This window comes from Pongo pygmaeus, chromosome 14 (assembly GCF_028885625.2).
Source record: "Pongo pygmaeus isolate AG05252 chromosome 14, NHGRI_mPonPyg2-v2.0_pri, whole genome shotgun sequence".
NCBI classification, from domain to species: domain Eukaryota; kingdom Metazoa; phylum Chordata; class Mammalia; order Primates; family Hominidae; genus Pongo; species Pongo pygmaeus.
Genome location: NC_072387.2, coordinates 105,072,889 through 105,090,015, shown reverse-complemented (window position 1 = coordinate 105,090,015; position 17,127 = coordinate 105,072,889). Strand labels below are relative to the sequence as shown.

The window sequence follows — 17,127 nt, the reverse complement described above, 5'->3', positions numbered from 1 at the left end:
TGGAATGAATTTTGCAGTATTACAGTACTGTGCACTGTTACTTTCGGATTACTGAATATCTGGCCTACTCAAGGTCAATACTTTGATAAATACACAACACTAGGAAAAAAGGAAAATCACATATGTAAAATATTTTCATTTTGACTGATTCTTAGTAAAATTATGGTGAGTCTGTAGAGTGCAGATTGCTTCCTCCAAGTATTCTTAGTCTGAAAGAGGGCACATGGAACATGTCATATTTGAGAAGATACATTATAAACACATTTCTTATTTGTTTCTTTTAACATTCTTTTAGAAGTGGAAAGCAGGCCGGGCATGTTGGTTCACACCTATAATCCCAGTACTTTGCAAGGCCAAGGCAGGTGGATCACTCGAGGTCAGGAGTTTGAGACCAGCCTGATCAACATGGTGAAACCCCATCTCTACTAAAACTAAAAAAAAAAAAAATTAGCCAGGCATGATGGCACATGCCTGTAATCCCAGCTACTTGGGAGGCTAAGGTAGGTGAATCTCTTGAACCTGGGAGGTGGAGGTTGCAGTGAGCCAAGATCACGCCATTGCACTCCAGCCTGGGCAACAAGAGTGAAACTCTGTCTTGTGGCGGGGGGGGGGGGGGGGGGGAGCAGAAAGAAGAAAAACATGATAAAAAAGATTTTAAAAAAATGATGATGGATGCCAAACACAATGGCTCACACCTCTAATCCTAGAACTTTGAGAGGCCAAGGCGGGAGCATTGCTTGAGCCTAGGAGTTCAAGACCAGCTTGGACAACATAGGGAGATGCTGTCTCTGCCTGGGCCCTCCCTGTTCTACCCTCCAAAAAAGCCAAGTGTGGTGGCACATGCCCATAGTCTCTTACTTGGGAGGCTGAGACAGGAGGATTGCTTGGACCCCAGAGGTGGAGGCTGCAGTGAGCTGCGATCATGCCACTTAACTCCAGCAAAAAGAGCAAGACCCTGTCACACACACACAACAAAAAGATGACAGAAGTTTGGTTTTTTTCTTCCTCTTCAATGGGGGTATACTGCATTTATACATTTATATTCTCCTTAAGATGATCTTCTCTGACCTAACCCTTGACCATGTATTTGTCCCCATGTATGTCCTCACTGTCCCTTCTTTACCCACTCCCTGGCTTGTCACCCTCTCCGTATTTTCCTTTTTCTTCCTGTTGCCCTGCCAGTATGTCTTGCTCATCTCTCTGTTCCCCTCTCAGTCGATAAACCAGTTCAGTTGGGGCTTGTTTTTCAGGCAAAGAAACTGGTGATAGCAGGGTCTGGGGCTGAGGGGTCTTTCAGCCATGGCGGGGGGATGTGGCCCCCCTTTGAACAGATTACTGTCAAGCTGTGTTCCATGTTCTTTCCATGGGTATTAGTAGAATTGACTAATTAGATTGTACTAATTTCCTTCAATATCTATTGACTGCCCCACCACTCATTGAAACACTAATGGTTTTTTTTGCCTTTCTTTTCTTTCCCTTCCTTTCTCTCTTTCTCTCTCATCTCTCTCTCTCTCATGTCTCTGTCTCTTTTCTTTTCTTTTTTTTTTTTTTTTTCTTTTCTTTCTCGGTTTTGCTCTGTTGCCCAGACCGGATTCCAGTGGGATGATTACTGCTCACCGCAGCCTTGAGCTCCTGGGCTCAAGTGATCTTTCCACCTCAGCCTCCTGAGTAGCTGGGACTACAGGCGTGTGCCACCATGCCTGGTTAATTTTTTAATTTTTTTTGTAGAGACAGGATCTCACTATGTTGCCCAGTCTAGTCTTGAACTCTTGGGCTCATGTGATCTTGCCGCCTTGGTCTTCTAAGGTGCTGGGATTACAGGCATGAGCCACCCCACCTGGCCTATGGAGAACTTTCTGTATAGGTTTTCAGGCTTGTATTCCAGCCATGAAAAATCAGGCGAAACACAAACAAAAGCCTCAGCAGGCAGTGAAACTGTCAGGTTATAAAGAACATACAGGTTGTTGATTTTGGATGGACATTTTCATCTCCTTAAATTTCGTTTCTTTTACAGAATTAGAGAAGGAATGTGACTAACTTTGTAGAGTAGTCACCCATCATGTTTACGAGGAAGGAGGATCTTAGCCAGTCCTTGGATCATCCCCTCAGAAACAGAGATTATTGGTTTTAGATTATGTAGTCATTAAAGTAGATGTGTTGTTGCTAAGCAACTCTGGCCAACAGTATTGGAAAAATACAGGCAGTTTTCTGCTTCAAGTGATTAAACATACTCATCCTAGTTGCCTGTTGCAGAAATACCCAGTTTAATTGGAAGTTTCATTACCTCACAAACTCAACTCTGGGGTAGGGTCATGAACCAGGAAGTAAGCAAAACATGAAATAAATAAGACAGATAATGCTTACTTTATATGCTTATTCAGAACGTATTTACTCTGACTTTACTTACAACACTCAAAAGCCACATCCCAGTCTAAAACACTAGTAGGTAATGGTGTGACATTCTGATGAGAATAAAGAGACACCTGATAGCCTGACAGCCAGGGGCAAGATGGATCAGAAAGTAGCAGAATCCGAAAAGTGTGGCCATTTGGGGACTCTGTGAGAAGAGCATCCCTGTCCACTGAGGCTCATTGACACTGGGTAAGAGCCATATTGTGAGGAATTTGCATCGTGAAGGTGATGAACTGCAGTTTGCATCTTTTGTTTTATTTATATTATTTTTTTTTTATTTTTGAGAAGGAGTCTCACTGTCACCCTGGCTGGAGTGCAGTGGCACAATCTTGGCTTACTGCAACCTCTGCCTGTCGGGTTCAAGCGATTCTCCTGCCTCAGCCTCCCCAGTAGCTGGGATTGCAGGGGTGCGTGCCACCACGCCCAGCTAATTTTTGTATTTTTAGTGGAGACGGGGTTTCACCATGTTGGCCAGGCTGGTCTCGAACTCCTGATCTAAGGTGATCCGCCCTCCCCGGCCTCCCAAAGTGCTAGGATTACAGGCATGAGCCATCGTGCCCAGCCACATCTTCTGTTTAAAAAGGACTGTTAGAGAGGGGGGAAAGACATCTGTTAAAATGAAGATTGGATTAATGCATTTAATCCAAGAAGGGATATTCATCTCACCAGTCTGGAAAACTCAGTTCCATGAAAAGGTCATTCTCTCCTCGCACCTCCCTTTGATGGTGATATTTATGTGGCCACACTGATTAAAATAATCAAGAAAGAAGAAACAGTTTATATTTTTCAAATGAAGCTAGATATTACATGACTTATTTTTAAGAAATTGAATACAATTAATTTTTGTTCCAGATTGTAGCGTTTTCTTGTAATCTCAAATGTATTTCCTTGCCTGCCTTCAGTAGTAAGCAACTATCAAATGGTGCCCTGCTCTGATGATGTTTACTTCCACCATTCACAGTATTGTTCTTAATGGCCATGCGGATTCTAGAGTAACCAGTAATTAGATACTCGGATGTTTTCCAGTTTTTAGTAATTAGATATTTAGATGTCTTCTAGTTTTTGTATATTACAAATAGCATTTTAATGGACGTGATTAAAACTAAACATTTGGACAGATCCTTCATTTCCTAGGGTATACAAATTTCAAGGCTTTTGCTATGCTTGATTTCCTCCCCAAGAGTTGTTAATTACTTACATTTTCCCCAGTGAAATGAGAGAGCCCTACAAGTCCAGATTTGATGTTATATTTTAATAATCACTGTCAATCTCACCAATTTCATAGGTGAAAAATAATGCATTGTTATTTTAATTTACATGGCTTTGTGTAATATTGGATTTGAGCATTTGCATTTCCTTGGCCATTTGTGTTGGGTTTTTTTTGGTGAATTTCCTGCACACATTCTTTGCTCCTTTGAAAAAAAAATTGGTGGGCATTTATAATTCGTATTGATATGTAGGGGCCGTTGATTTATTAAAGATATTTTGGGTCTGGGATGTATACTACAAGTTTTGATTTCAGTTTGTTTTAGTTGCCTTTTATTTGTTCTCATGGTAGAACTATTTTGTTTTCACAGGGAAAACAAATTTAATCTAATGGTGTCCTTTTATAACCTGTCAGGTTAATGAAGCATAGAATCAAAATATTTGCAGAATGATGATACATTAATTTACAGATTTTTTCTGTATATTGGATGTGAACTGTTTTAAACTATAACATGGACACTTTATTGGAACCAAACTTTAGTTTTCTACATTAATGAGAAACACTGGTAACTTTGCTTCATTAAAAAAATAATTGCTTGTTCTCTGTCAGATGTAAATAGTTTGAGTTTATTTTTATCTTCTCATCTACAAAATAGGAATAATTCTTACTTGGTAAGTGTTGTTTTCTTGTTCAGTTGTCTGGCTTACAGTAGGTGCTTACTAAATGGTAGCTTGATTTATGATCATAATGACATAAATGAATATGACTTGGTCTATATACTCTTTTTTGGTAGCTGCTGAGGGTAACACAGATATATGATTACACTAATTGTACTTCTGAGGATGTGAGTAGTGTTTTGTTGTTGTTGTTTGTTTGTTTCTTTGGTCTTGATTTTAGGTAGAACTTAGATTATCAATTTTATGCCTTCTTTTTAAATGTAAAATCCTTAAAGCCAAAAGTTTACTCTAAGACTTGCTTTAGCTATAACTCATAAATTATTATCATTTACTTTAAAATATTTCAGATTTCCCTTATGATGTCATCTTTGACACATACTTTTTTAGAAATATTGTTAATATTCAGATATTTTGAGTTGTTAGAGATGTCTTATTGTTGATCTGTAATTTAATTCTGCTGTCACCAGAATACATTCTGTGTAACATTTTTATGTTCAGATATTGATTGAAATTTACTGATGGCCCAACGTAAGGACTATTTTACCTTAAAAGTTAGAAGTATGCAATAGTAAAATTCTATTACCGTTCCCCATCTTGTGTGCTATTGTCGTATATTTTACTTCTGTCTCCAGAATGCACCATGACCATTTTTGCTCTAAGCAGCTAGTTGTTTTTCAAAGTAATTTGCCTTCTTTTTATTTATTTTTTAGACAAGGCCTCACTCTGTCACCCCGGCTGGAGTGGAGTGGTGTGATCTTGGCTCACTGCAACCTCCGCCTCGTGGGTTCAAGTGATTCTCCCATGTCAGCCCCCGAGTAGCTGGGTCTACAAGTGTGTGGCACCATGCCTGGAGAATTGTTATGTTTTTTGTGGAGCCCAGGCTGGTCGCAAACTCCTGAGCTCAAGCAATCTGCCTGCCTCAGCCTCCCAAAATGTTGGGATAACAGGCATGAGCCATCGTGCCCGGCCTGTCCTTTATATTTACTCACATTGGTCATTTTGGTTTCTCTTTATTCTTTCTGTAGATCTGAGTTTCCATTTGATATCATCTCCTTTTAGCTTGAAAAGTATTCTTTACACTGTTTTTTACAGTTCAGGTTCATTGCTGATAAAGTCTCTCAGCCTTTATCTGAAAATGTCCTAATTTCACCATCATATTTTAAAGGACATTTTTTGTTGGTGATAGAATTTTGAGTTGACAGGTTTTTTTTTTTTTTTTGAGTCGGAGTCTCACTCTGTCACCCAGGCTGGAGTGGAGTGGCACAATCTCGGCTGACTGCAACCCCTGCCTCCCGGTTCAAGTGATTTTCTGCCTCAGCCTCCCGAGTAGCTGGGATTACAGGTGCACACCACCACACCCAGCTAATTTTTGTATTTTTAGTAGAGACAGGGTTTCACCGTGTTGGCCAGGCTGGTCTCGAACTCCTGACCTCAAGTGATCTGCCTGCAGCCCCACTAAGTGCTGGGATTACAGGTGTGAGCCACCGCGCCCAGCCATTTTTTAACTTTTCAAAATGTTTTCACTTCTATCTGGCCCTTTTTTTCCCATTCACATAGCCCTTGTTGACAGTCTTGTTGCCTTTTGCCTGGACTGTTATTCCAGCGGCAACTCATTCTCCTTCTTCCAGTAGTCTCCTGGCCAGTCGCTTCTACTGTTTAACCTTCCTTAAGTTGAGCTTCTCCCTCTAACTTGAAAAACCACATGTACTGTTCCATATTGCCTTCCATAAGCTTCACCTGCTTCAGCCCCGCTTCCATAAGCTTCACCTGCTTCAGCCAGGTTTGGGGTGTTCTTTATTCAGCAACCCCCACATCCTTCTTCTCCGTACTTCTGTCCTAGCTAGGCCTCCTCTGCGTGCCCTTCCCTTCCCTCCATAAAGTCCCTCCTTCATCGTCCAGGGTCTCTCCCACCCAGTGTCCCTCAGTTGGAACTGCCCCCAGTTCTCTGTGCAGGTCACAGTTGAATCACAGGTGTCTGGACGTACCTAGCCCTGTCTCCCAAGGCAGGAAAACATGACTGTGTCACTGTATCTGCTGGGGCTCCTGGTGTCCTCCAGATAGTTGATACTCCATATTTGTCATTTCCCATTGATCACATTGAAACCCTGTGATCCAGGCAGGGTGAAGAGACTAAGGCCCCGTGTGTTTAATAATGTTGCACAGAGAATTAGTGATTGGTACGGATTTATAGTCCACGTCCTCTCATTTTGTTCCTCTGACAGCCTCTCTGTTCTTCCCTAATTTGGCTCAAAATTACTTTGGTTGGCTCTTAAGTAGAAACTTACGTCCTTTTGTACTTGGGGGCGTGTCCAAATTCATTAAATGAGGTGGGAGATTTTTCTTCTTCCTACCCCTCGCTTTGCTGTCCTGACACAGCTGCCACCACTAAAGATACTGGTGGGGCAGAGAGAGGGGGCAGTGGGGGGTGGGGATGCTGGTCCTTAGATCTGGTCTTGACATCACATGAGACTTCCTCAGGTCTGCTGTGTCTTAAGCCTGACTTAGTATCACTGCATGAATACAATTCTCTATTTACCTCTTTTATTTCAGGCACTTCGTCTTAGTAACATGGCCATGGGGAAGACAACCACAGGCCAGATAGTCAATCTGCTGTCCAATGATGTGAACAAGTTTGATCAGGTAAGCTGCAGCTCAGGGATCCTTTTTCATTGCATTAAACATCCCTCTTCTTCCTTTTATTCTTTCTGGAGTCAGGGGCTCCCTCTGTTCACACTGGATTGCAGTGGCAGGATCATAGCTCACTGAAGCCTTGAACTCCTGGGCTCAAGTGATGTGCGATCCTCCTGTCTCAGCCTCCTGATGAGCTGTGACTACAGCACCACCATGAACAGCTAATTTCTTTTTTTGAATTTTCATGTCAGATGGGCTAATGTGGCAACATCATAACAAAATTCAAGGGTGGCACATCTCACACAAGTGCGTGAACACCCGATTATCGTGCTCATGAACTACAAAAGGATTGCTGGCTAATTTCTCTTTTTATTATTTGTAGAGAAGGGATCACGCCTTATTGCACAGGCTGGTCTCAAAATTCTGGCCTCAAGCGATTCTCGCTACCTTGGCCTCCCAAAGTGCTGGGATTACAGGTGTGAACACCATACCCGCCCAGTGTCCATTGTTTAATACTTACCTTGTAGAGGTATCATTTATCCAGGGCATTCTAGCTGCTGGCCATATTCATTTTGCACTAGGACCACTTATTTTTTTCCAATTATTCATTCATCAGACATGAACTAAAGCCTCCGCTCAGTGTCAGGGACAATGAATAAGACTTGGTTTCTGTTCTGAAGAAGCTCACTGCCTGTCTGGGAGACAAACACACAAGTAAATTACTGGAGTATGTGGTGGGCACTGTAGTACAGGCTTTTTTGGGGTACTGGGGAGCCCCAGGGCATATGGGAACTGAATTCTGTGGCAGAGAGTTCTGGAAAATGCTCAGCTCATCAGTGAGATAGTCACGATCAAGATCTTCTAATGCCGCTGGTCAGATTCTCTTGCAGGTCTCCCAGACCCACTCTTTGTTTCCCCAGAATGGCTTCACCTCTGGCGGGTGCTTGGATTTCTGCTTTAGCAGGTGTAAACCCACTGTGGCCATTTCTGTTTAGGATCTTGCCTGTTCTTTTCCAGTGGATCGTTTCTGTACTGTGTTCTTACTCGTTTTGCTTTTCTGGAGTCCTAAGAATGCTCTGTCTTTTTCTTTAAAGGTGACAGTGTTCTTACACTTCCTGTGGGCAGGACCACTGCAGGCGATCGCAGTGACTGCCCTACTCTGGATGGAGATAGGAATATCGTGCCTTGCTGGGATGGCAGTTCTAATCATTCTCCTGCCCTTGCAAAGCTGTTTCGGGAAGTTGTTCTCATCACTGAGGTAAGAGAAATACTGCTGTGAAAAATGTCATATGTATTTGGTAACATCCACAGTCTTCCCAATGCTTTTGTTCAGAAACAAACTAAATGCCTTTTATTATCTCTTCCTTGCATATGTTGCAGCTCTTCAGGCTCAGCCAAGGGGGCCTCCATCCTTATGTTGAAGGCAAATCTTCAAGGGAGAAAGGTGAAGGCATTCACCGGCTCCTCCCAGCCAGCTTTTCAGGCGCTGTGGCCTCAATAAGTAGAGTGTCCTTAAGCAGAAATCACATATGTAGAAGTTAGTTAAACATATAATGAATAATGATAAATTGAAATATTTCATAGGCTCCATTGTAGCTGCATACATCTTTACCGTGCTTGTGTTAGAGCTATTTTCACATGTGTATATATGTGTGTTATTTTTAATTCAGTATTTCCGTTAAATTGTAAGCTCCCCAAAGGCAAGGTGAATTTTAATGATGTAGTTATAGAATCACACAGTCCTAGTAGCATATGTGTTAGGAATATGGTTGTTAGCTGGTCGTGGTGGCTGACGCCTGTAATCTCAACACTTTGGGAGGCTGAGGCAGGTGGATCACTTGAGGCCAGGAGTTAGAGACTTGCCTGGCCAACATGACAAAACTCTGTCTCTACTAAATTAAAAAAATTAGCTGGATGTGGTGGTACATGCCTGTAATCCCAGCTACTTGGGAGGCTCAGGCACGAGAATCACTTGAATACAGAAGGCAGAGGTTGCAGTGAGCCGAGATTATGCCACTGCACTCCAGCCTGGGTGACAGAGTGAGACTCTGTCTCAAAAAAAAAAAAAAAAAAAAAAAAAAAAAAGAAAGAAAGAAATACAGCTTTTGGTCAAGAGATTAATGATGATAAACTAAATTAGACTTGAAGCAGGTTCCAACGGATCGGAAGTGAGTCATTGTCAAGGTTGTCAGCTGGATCGAGATGAGCCACTGTTGGAAGTGCATTGAGTTCTTTGTTTTATGCTTTTGCTTATGGTGTATTTTCTACTTGGACCTTTCCCTCTTTGCCATCTGGAGAAATAGTCTTTATCCTTTGAGGCCCCGTTCAAATGCTCCCAGTCCTCTGCAGCATTTTTTTTTTTTTTTTTTTTTTGCTCTCCTCTTTCCCAGTGGAGTTAACAAACAGCCCTTTCTTTTCTGCTCCCCAGCACTTCATTCCCATTTTAGCACACTCCGACCACTGTGTTATCGTCAGGCTCGGGTGCCTTTCTGCCTTTCCTGCCCACCTGTGAGCTCCTCGAGGGGACAGATTACATCTGACTCATTTTCATGTCTTCCTCAGCAGATATTACAAATTCTCCAAAATACTTATTGAGTTGGGATAGATTGTTGACTTCCTAATCAAAGTCTTTTTCTATTTGTATTTTGAGTAGGACCTGTCTGTGTTGTCGGAAGCAAAAGCGCTGTAGGGAACCATGTGATGCGGGTCCCTGCCTGTGCCTGCTGCTGATAAGGGCAGGCTGTGATCGCTCAGGCTCATCTCCCGTGTCTGGTCCCCCTTAGGAGTAAAACTGCAGCTTTCACGGATGCCAGGATCAGGACCATGAATGAAGTTATAACTGGCATAAGGATAATAAAAATGTACGCCTGGGAAAAGTCATTTTCAGATCTTATTACCAATTTGAGAAAGTAAGTTTTTGTATATATCGTACCATATTTTTGTACTTTTCTATTTGCTATTCTTGTTGATGGTTTTAGAAGTTTTACTATGTTTTCACATTGTGGGAAGTTCAGTACAATCGTCCCACTCCCCACACATGGCAGTTGTGTTAAGTAGAATGGTAGAGAACGTTATTTTCACTTGGTCTTCCATTGCCGTGTTCTTAAACAGAAAGCATGTATGCTTCTTACTAATACAAAAGTGAAATTCCAAAGGTTTCTGAATATCCCAAATCCCAACAATGAGTCTAAGATGTTAGTATTTGAGAATAATGGTGTTCAAAATAAAACTATAATTTATATTAATGTAGCCAAATGGACAAGTTATAGAGACTGGGCATATCTATATTGGACCAAACTATATGAATCAGTATTTTTCATTCCAAACAGGCATGGAAATACTATTAGTTGTGCTTTGTGTTATTAGAAATTTTGGAGGGGGCTGGGCACGGTGGCTCATGCCTATCATCCAAGAACTTTGGGAGGCTGAGGCGGGTGGATCACCTGAGGTCAGGAGTTTGAGACCAGCCTGACCAATGTGGTGAAACCCTGTTTCTACTAAAAATACAAAAATTTGCTGGGCGTGATGGCACATGCCTGTAATCCTAGCTACTTGAGAGGCTGAGGCAGGAGAATCGCTTGAACCAGGAGGCGGAGGTTGCAGTGAGCTGAGATCGCACCATTGCCTGGGCGACAAGAGTGAAACTCCTTCTCAAAAAACAAAATATGTATTTTTTTTTGGTTTTTGGATTAAATATTTGATTAGTTGCATTCCAGCACATGGTACTTCTTATTTCCTGGGTAGTTCCTTGCCACCTCTCACCTTTGCACTTTTTTGTTGTTGTTGCCCAGGATGGTCTCAAACTCCTGGGTTCAAACAATTCATCCATCTCAGCTCCCAAAGTGCTGGGATTGCAGGCATGAGCCACGTTATCTGGTTGACATCACTGCTTTTTTAAAAACCTGTACTCTCTTTCAGGAAGGAGATTTCCAAGATTCTGAGAAGTTCCTACCTCAGAGGGATGAATTTGGCTTCTTTTTTCAGTGCAAGCAAAATCATCGTGTTTGTCACCTTCACCACCTACGTGCTCCTTGGCAATGTGATCACAGCCAGCCGTGTGTTCGTGGCAGTGACACTGTATGGGGCTGTGCGGCTGACGGTCACCCTCTTCTTCCCCTCAGCCATTGAGAGGGTGTCAGAGGCAATCGTCAGCATCCGAAGAATCCAGGTTGGTGTCAGATGCCATTTTAAAGTTGTAGGTGCATTTGAAGTAGAATGATGTGTCCTTTTATTTAGCATCACTATGTTCCAGTGTAATGACATTTAACTCTCTCATAACCAAAACGTGCCGCCATTCCAAAATGTTGTGTGTACTTCGCTATCTTAGATAGAGCGCACTAAAGACAGTGCAAGCATTGTGATCATTTATTGGCAGCAACATAAAAAGCAGTGGCACAGGGCTTTTGATGTACAGGTGGTAACTGCAGGTGTGATTAAAATGTCTAAGCTGTCTAAAAGCAGGAAACACAAATAGATTTCATCTCTTATGTTAACCCCAATGAGAAAGTAGTGAGAATGGGTTGAGTATGATTCTTCTGTGGGCTGGAAGGAAAGAGCTTGCTGGAGGTCCCTGCTTCTTGGTCAGGAAGAATGGCCTGAACTTCACTTAGCTATCCCTGTTTGAAAATAAGTTCTTTCCTCTGTAGATGTTTTCCTTGTTAATTCTGTGCATGCCTTTAGGATCTCTGCCGTTTCTTTCCTGTCCGCTTTTCACTTTTTTCTTACTGTTGATGAACCTATCTCTGCCAGACTTCTTTATTTCCAATTGGTTGATTTCTACTGCCTTGCTCCATTTGTACTACTGTAACAAAATACCTGAGACTGGCTAATTTATACATGTTAGACATTTATTTCTCACAGTTCTGGAGGCTGGGAAGTCCAAGAGTAAGGCTCTGGCATTGGTGTCTGGTGAGGACCATTCTCTGCTTCCCAGATGGACCTCTGTGTCCTCCCATCATGGAAGAAACAGAAGGACAAAATGGGCCTGGTTAGTTCCCTCCAGCTTTCTATAAGGACACTAATCCCCTTCAGGAGGACTCTGCCGTAGCGGCCTAATCACCTTTTAGAGGCCCCACCTCTTAACACTGACACTGGGGTGAACTTCCAACGTATGAATTTAGAATAGGCATGCCCATTCAAACCATAGCATCCACTTTACACACCATCACCTTTTCCTAAGTAGCTGTCACTAAATTGCCAGGGGCAAATAATTTATATCACCAAGGTAGGATCCTGGCACATAATGTATGCTCAAGTATTTGTGTGTTTATGAATAAGTTGAAAATTAAAATAAATTGGCTTTGTGAGAGGGCTTGGCAAGAACTTGACTGTCTAAGCTTTTCAAAAATCTGCTTTGTTTTATTCCTGGTTCTTAATAGAGACGGATGCCCAAGGACAGACTCGAGTGAACTTAGCTGACACTGGCTGTGATTATTTTTTATTTTTATTTTTTTGGTGGGGGAGAGAATGGGGTGGGTGTTGTCATAAAAGCTAAGATTCTTTTTTATGATGAAGTTTGTTTTTTAAAGACGAGATCTTGCTGTGTTACCCAGCCTGCGGCATAGTGGCTATTCATAGGCAGACTCCCACTACTGATTAGCAAGTTTGTATTTCATAAAAAATATTACCTATAAAACAGACCATACAGGGTCAATTCTTATCCCCATTCTTTCTGACAACAGCTTCAGGTAACACTGTGAAGGGATGGTCCATGCAGGTCAGTAACACTTTTTTCATGTAGCTTTTGCATCTTGAAAGAAAGAACTTAGGAATATACTTTGACCAGAGTATCTTTCTGAGTGTGCAGGATACCTCTTTCAGATGGAAGGGCCACATGTGTATTGTGCTGTTGTAATTCTCTGACTGCTGTTGCTGCCCCTCACCGTGATTGCAGGTGCTGGTGTGTGTACCGTGGACCAGGGCTCTTGGAAGCCTTTTACATGTTATTTCATGTTATCCTCATGATTGAAGGAGACAAGCATTAGTGTCCCCACTTTACAGAGAATGAAACTGGCTCCTGTAATAGGTTGAGGAGTTTGCCTATCTTAGAACTAGGAATCTGTTCAGAACCATGATTTCTTAACCATTGTTACGTTGCCTGTTGTAATAGTTTGTTTTTATATTGCTATAAAGAACATCCTGAGACTGGGCAATTTATAAAGGAAAGAGGTTTAATTGACTCACAGTTCAGCATAGTTGGGGAGACCTCAGGAAACTTACAGTCATGGCGGAAGGGGAAGCAGGTGCTTTCTTCACAGGGCGGCAGGAAGGAGAAGTGCGAGCAGGAGAAATGCCAGATGCTTATAAAACCATCAGATCTCATGAGAACTCACTATCACTAGAACAGCACAGGGGAAACCACCCCCATGATCCGATTACCTCCACCTGGTCCCACCCTTGACACGTGAGGATTATGGGGATTACAGTTCGAGCCGAGATTCGGGTGAGGACACAGAGCCAAACTATATCACCTATGTTGCTGCCTTAGTATCCTCTGGTGTGGGATATTTCCTTCAGTATTCTTTTACTCATCTAGTCTTATTCCAAAAACCTTGAAAGGTTCTCTGTTTCTTGTGGAGTCCTATTTTTGAACCCTAGGTGTAGGGCTTACCTGGCCACATTGTGTGTTTCCCAGCACATGACTCATCTCTGTTCCCACTTTGGGGTCTTTTGCTCTGTGTGGCTGGGGTGTCCTCCCTTCTGTCCTTGATTTAAGCAAATGCTACTAAGCCCTCTGGCCAGGTCTCAGGAGCCTGGTGGTACTTTTGTTGCTGCTGAGCAAGGCCAGTATGGTGCAGCTCAGCATTGATGGACACATAATGGGCACCAAATGCTGGATGGACAGAAGCAGCAACCATAGCAAAAGTCTGAGGCCCAATACAGACCCAAGGTGGCCCAGCCTGCACTAGAAGCCAGAGGAAGCCCAAGCGAGGAAGCAGACTTGAGTTGAATATTCCCAGAACACTGGGCCTTGTTCAAGGGGGGTGTGAGGGTCCTCAAGTCCGAGGAGCCGGATGTTTTTCAGAGTGGACTGGATCGGAGTCTCTGCCTCGTTATGCAGGTCCCTCTGTGCATCTCAAACCCTATTGGACTTGGTGGTCCTGCTCTTGTAAGAGAGGGGCCGTGTCTGACATTAAATATAGACCCTCCTGGCGGGGCGCAGTGGCTTACACCTATAATAGTGGCACTTTGGGAGGCCGAGGTGAGCAGATCACTTGAGGTCAGGAGTTAGAGACCAGCTTGGCCAACATGGTGAAATCCCGTCTCTACTAAAAATATAAAAATTAGTCAGGCATGGTGGTACACGCCTGTAATCCCAGCTCCTCAGGAGGTTCAGGCTTGCTTGAACCCAAAAAGTGGAGGTTGCGGTGAGCCAAGATGACGCCACTGCACTGTAGTCTGGGTGGCAGAGTGAGGCTCTGTCTCCAAAAAAAAAAAAAGAGCCTCTTGACTGGCTTCCAGGCTGTGAAACAAATGGACTTTCCTTGGGCCATGCGGAGAAATAGAAACAGTCTTACTTGGTTAATAAAATTAGTCTGTCTTCCTGGCCATTATGAGATAAATGAAGATTAAGATTAAGACCATGGGGCTTTATATGAACAGGTAATAGCTGGTGAGTACTAACTAGGTAACAAGGAGGGGCCCAAGTGCCTTATGAATATTCACTCCTTTTACTTGTGTAACTCCCCTATCATTCCCACATTACAGATAAAGAAACTGAAGTCTGAGGAGGGTGAATAGCACCTCCACATTTTAACAGTTAATAAAAGGCTGATCCGGGGCTTTAGCCCAGGCTGCCAATCTGTCTCAGAAGTGCGGCCAGGCACGATGGCTCACATCTGTAATCCCAGCACTTTTGGAGGCCGAGGTGGGCAGATCACTTGAGGTCAGGAGTTCTAGACCAGCCTGGCCAGCATGGTGAAACCCCACCTCTACTAAAAATAGCACAACAACAACAGAATCAGCTGGGCATGGTGGCATGCACCTGTAATCCCAGCTACTCTGGAGGCCAAGGCACGAGAATTGCTTGAACCCGGGAGGTGGAGGTTGCAGTGAGCCGAGATCACACCACTGCACTCCAGCCTGGGTGACAGAGCGAGACTCCATCTCAAAAAAAAAAAAAAAGTGCACATTGTTACCCCCACATGCACAGCATAACCTGAATGCAGATCTCACTTCTGTGCGGCAGCCATAGAAAAGAACTGGGCAAAGAGCAGCCCCAACAGGTGGTATGGTGGGGTGGGACGCAGACCTTGGGTCTTCACCAACTCTCTGGGCCTCGGTTTTATTGTCTTTAAATAAGGAGATTGGACTTAGTGTCTGGAGGTCATTTCCTGTTTTGTCTCACTTGTTTAGAAAACCGTCTGTATTAGTCAGAGTTCTCCAGAGAAGCAGAACTGGTAGGGCCCACATGTATGTACATGCAGAGAGAGATTGGTAGATTGATTGATAAAATTGTCTCACGCAACTTGGAGGTGAGGTAAGTCGACAATCTGCAGGGCAGCTGGCAGGCTAGAGACCCTGGGAAGAGCTGATGATGCAGCTTGAGTCTGAGGAGGACAGTCTTGAGGCAGAATTCCCTTTTCTTTGTAGGTCTTTTTTCTCTTAAATGTCTTCAGCCGATTGGATGAGGCCCACTGACATTATGTAGGACTTTAAAGTCTACAGATTTAAATGCTAATCTCAACTGAAAAACACTTTCCCATTGATATCCAGACATGTTTGACCACATATCTTGGGACTGTGGCCTAGCCAAGCTGACACATAAAATTCACCATCACACAGTCTTTTTTTTCTTTTGAGACGAGTCTCACTCTGTTGGCTAGGCTGGAGTGCAGTGGCATGATCTCAGCTCACCGCAACCTCTACTTTCCGGGTTCAAGCAATTCTCCTGCCTCAGCCTCCTGAGTAGTTGGGATTACAGGCGTGAGCCACCATGTCCAGCTAATTTTTGTATTTTTAGTAGAGGCAAGGTTTCACCACGTTGGCCAGGCAGGTCTCGAATTCCTGACCTCAAGTGATCCACCCACCTTGGCATCCCAAAGTGCTGGGATTACAGGTATAAGCCACCGCACCTGGCCCATCACACACTCTTTAATCCTCATCTCTTCTTTTGGGCTCTCCATACGTGACTTTGTCCTCATTTTCCCCTTATTATTGAAGCCATTTGTTTATAGATTTCTTTCCCTTCCTAAACTCTAAACTTACAAAAGGCAGACACAATGCCTCGTTCATCTTTATATTATGCATAGATTGCAGGTGCTCAGAAAATGGTGTAAGTGAAGTCAACCTCCAGCTTCGTTACATCTATGAGATTTGGAAAACGCCTAACAACTGAGCATTATTTTAGTGGGAAGTGATGACTGTCGTTCTCTGCTGAATTATGTCACACATCAGAGAGTGTGGCATGAAAGGGATCCTGCAGACGATTTTCAGGGAATTGTGGTCCAATATGCAGCTAGGGAAGAAATCCTTAAGATTTTTTATTTTTTTCCCACTAAAATGCAACTCACCTGTGTCTAAGGCTTGAAATTCCTGTTCATGTAGATAGATGTATGCATGTAGTAAAATAAAATGATCAGCTGGGAATTTTACATTTTCTGGTGGCTAACTTTGGCAAGGTGCTCTGTGTCCAGATAAAGGATGCATCTTTGACTTGGGCAGGAAACCTTAATTTCCCCTCACGTACATAGTTTCTGGTGGGAGGATGGGCCTAGAGTTCAGCAGTAGTGATTTTCAGTAAAGGAGAGACAAATGGCCAGGCATGACTGGTAAGAAAGCGTTGGTGTTCGTATGGTGAACTCCTTCATGGTGGTGTTGAAGTCATTGTTGGAGGTTTTGTTTTGTTTATTTGTTTTTTCGTCCTTTAGAACTTTGTGTTTTTTCAACCTGGATGGTTCCTGTAACCCATTTAAAATTTTGTCCCCTAGTTCATCAGAATTACCTGATGCACTGGTTAAAACTAAATTATTACACCTTGGAGATTCTGCTTCACCAGGCATTGGCTGGGACCCAATATCTTTTGTTTTGTTTTGTTTTGAGATGGCGTCTCGCTCTGTCACCAAGCTGGAGTGCAGTGGCATGATCTCAGCTCACTGCAACCTCTGCCTCCCAGGTTCAAGTGATTCTTCTGCCTCAGCCTTTGGAGTAGCTGGGACTACAGGCATGCACCACCACGCCCGGCTAACTTTTGTATTTTTA

The 17,127-nt window shown here is 43.1% G+C and overlaps 1 protein-coding gene and 1 non-coding gene across 9 annotated transcripts in view; one reads left to right on the top strand and one right to left on the bottom strand.

The window, feature by feature from the left end:
• Nucleotides 1-17,127, top strand: part of ABCC4 (ATP binding cassette subfamily C member 4 (PEL blood group)) — a 282,616-nt gene that overhangs the window by 81,003 nt on the left and 184,486 nt on the right. For all 8 annotated transcript variants that reach the window (XM_063651058.1, XM_063651055.1, XM_063651057.1 and 5 more), the window contains 4 exons: nt 6,847-6,936; nt 8,022-8,185; nt 9,711-9,836; nt 10,846-11,095. In XM_063651058.1, coding sequence (XP_063507128.1) covers nt 6,847-6,936; nt 8,022-8,185; nt 9,711-9,836; nt 10,846-11,095 — 630 coding nt within the window. The remainder of the gene's footprint in view (nt 1-6,846; nt 6,937-8,021; nt 8,186-9,710; nt 9,837-10,845; nt 11,096-17,127) is intronic.
• On the bottom strand, nt 7,173-7,277 carry LOC129012011 (small nucleolar RNA U13). The gene has a single exon (XR_008493519.1). It is a non-coding gene; the product is annotated as a small nucleolar RNA U13 (small nucleolar RNA).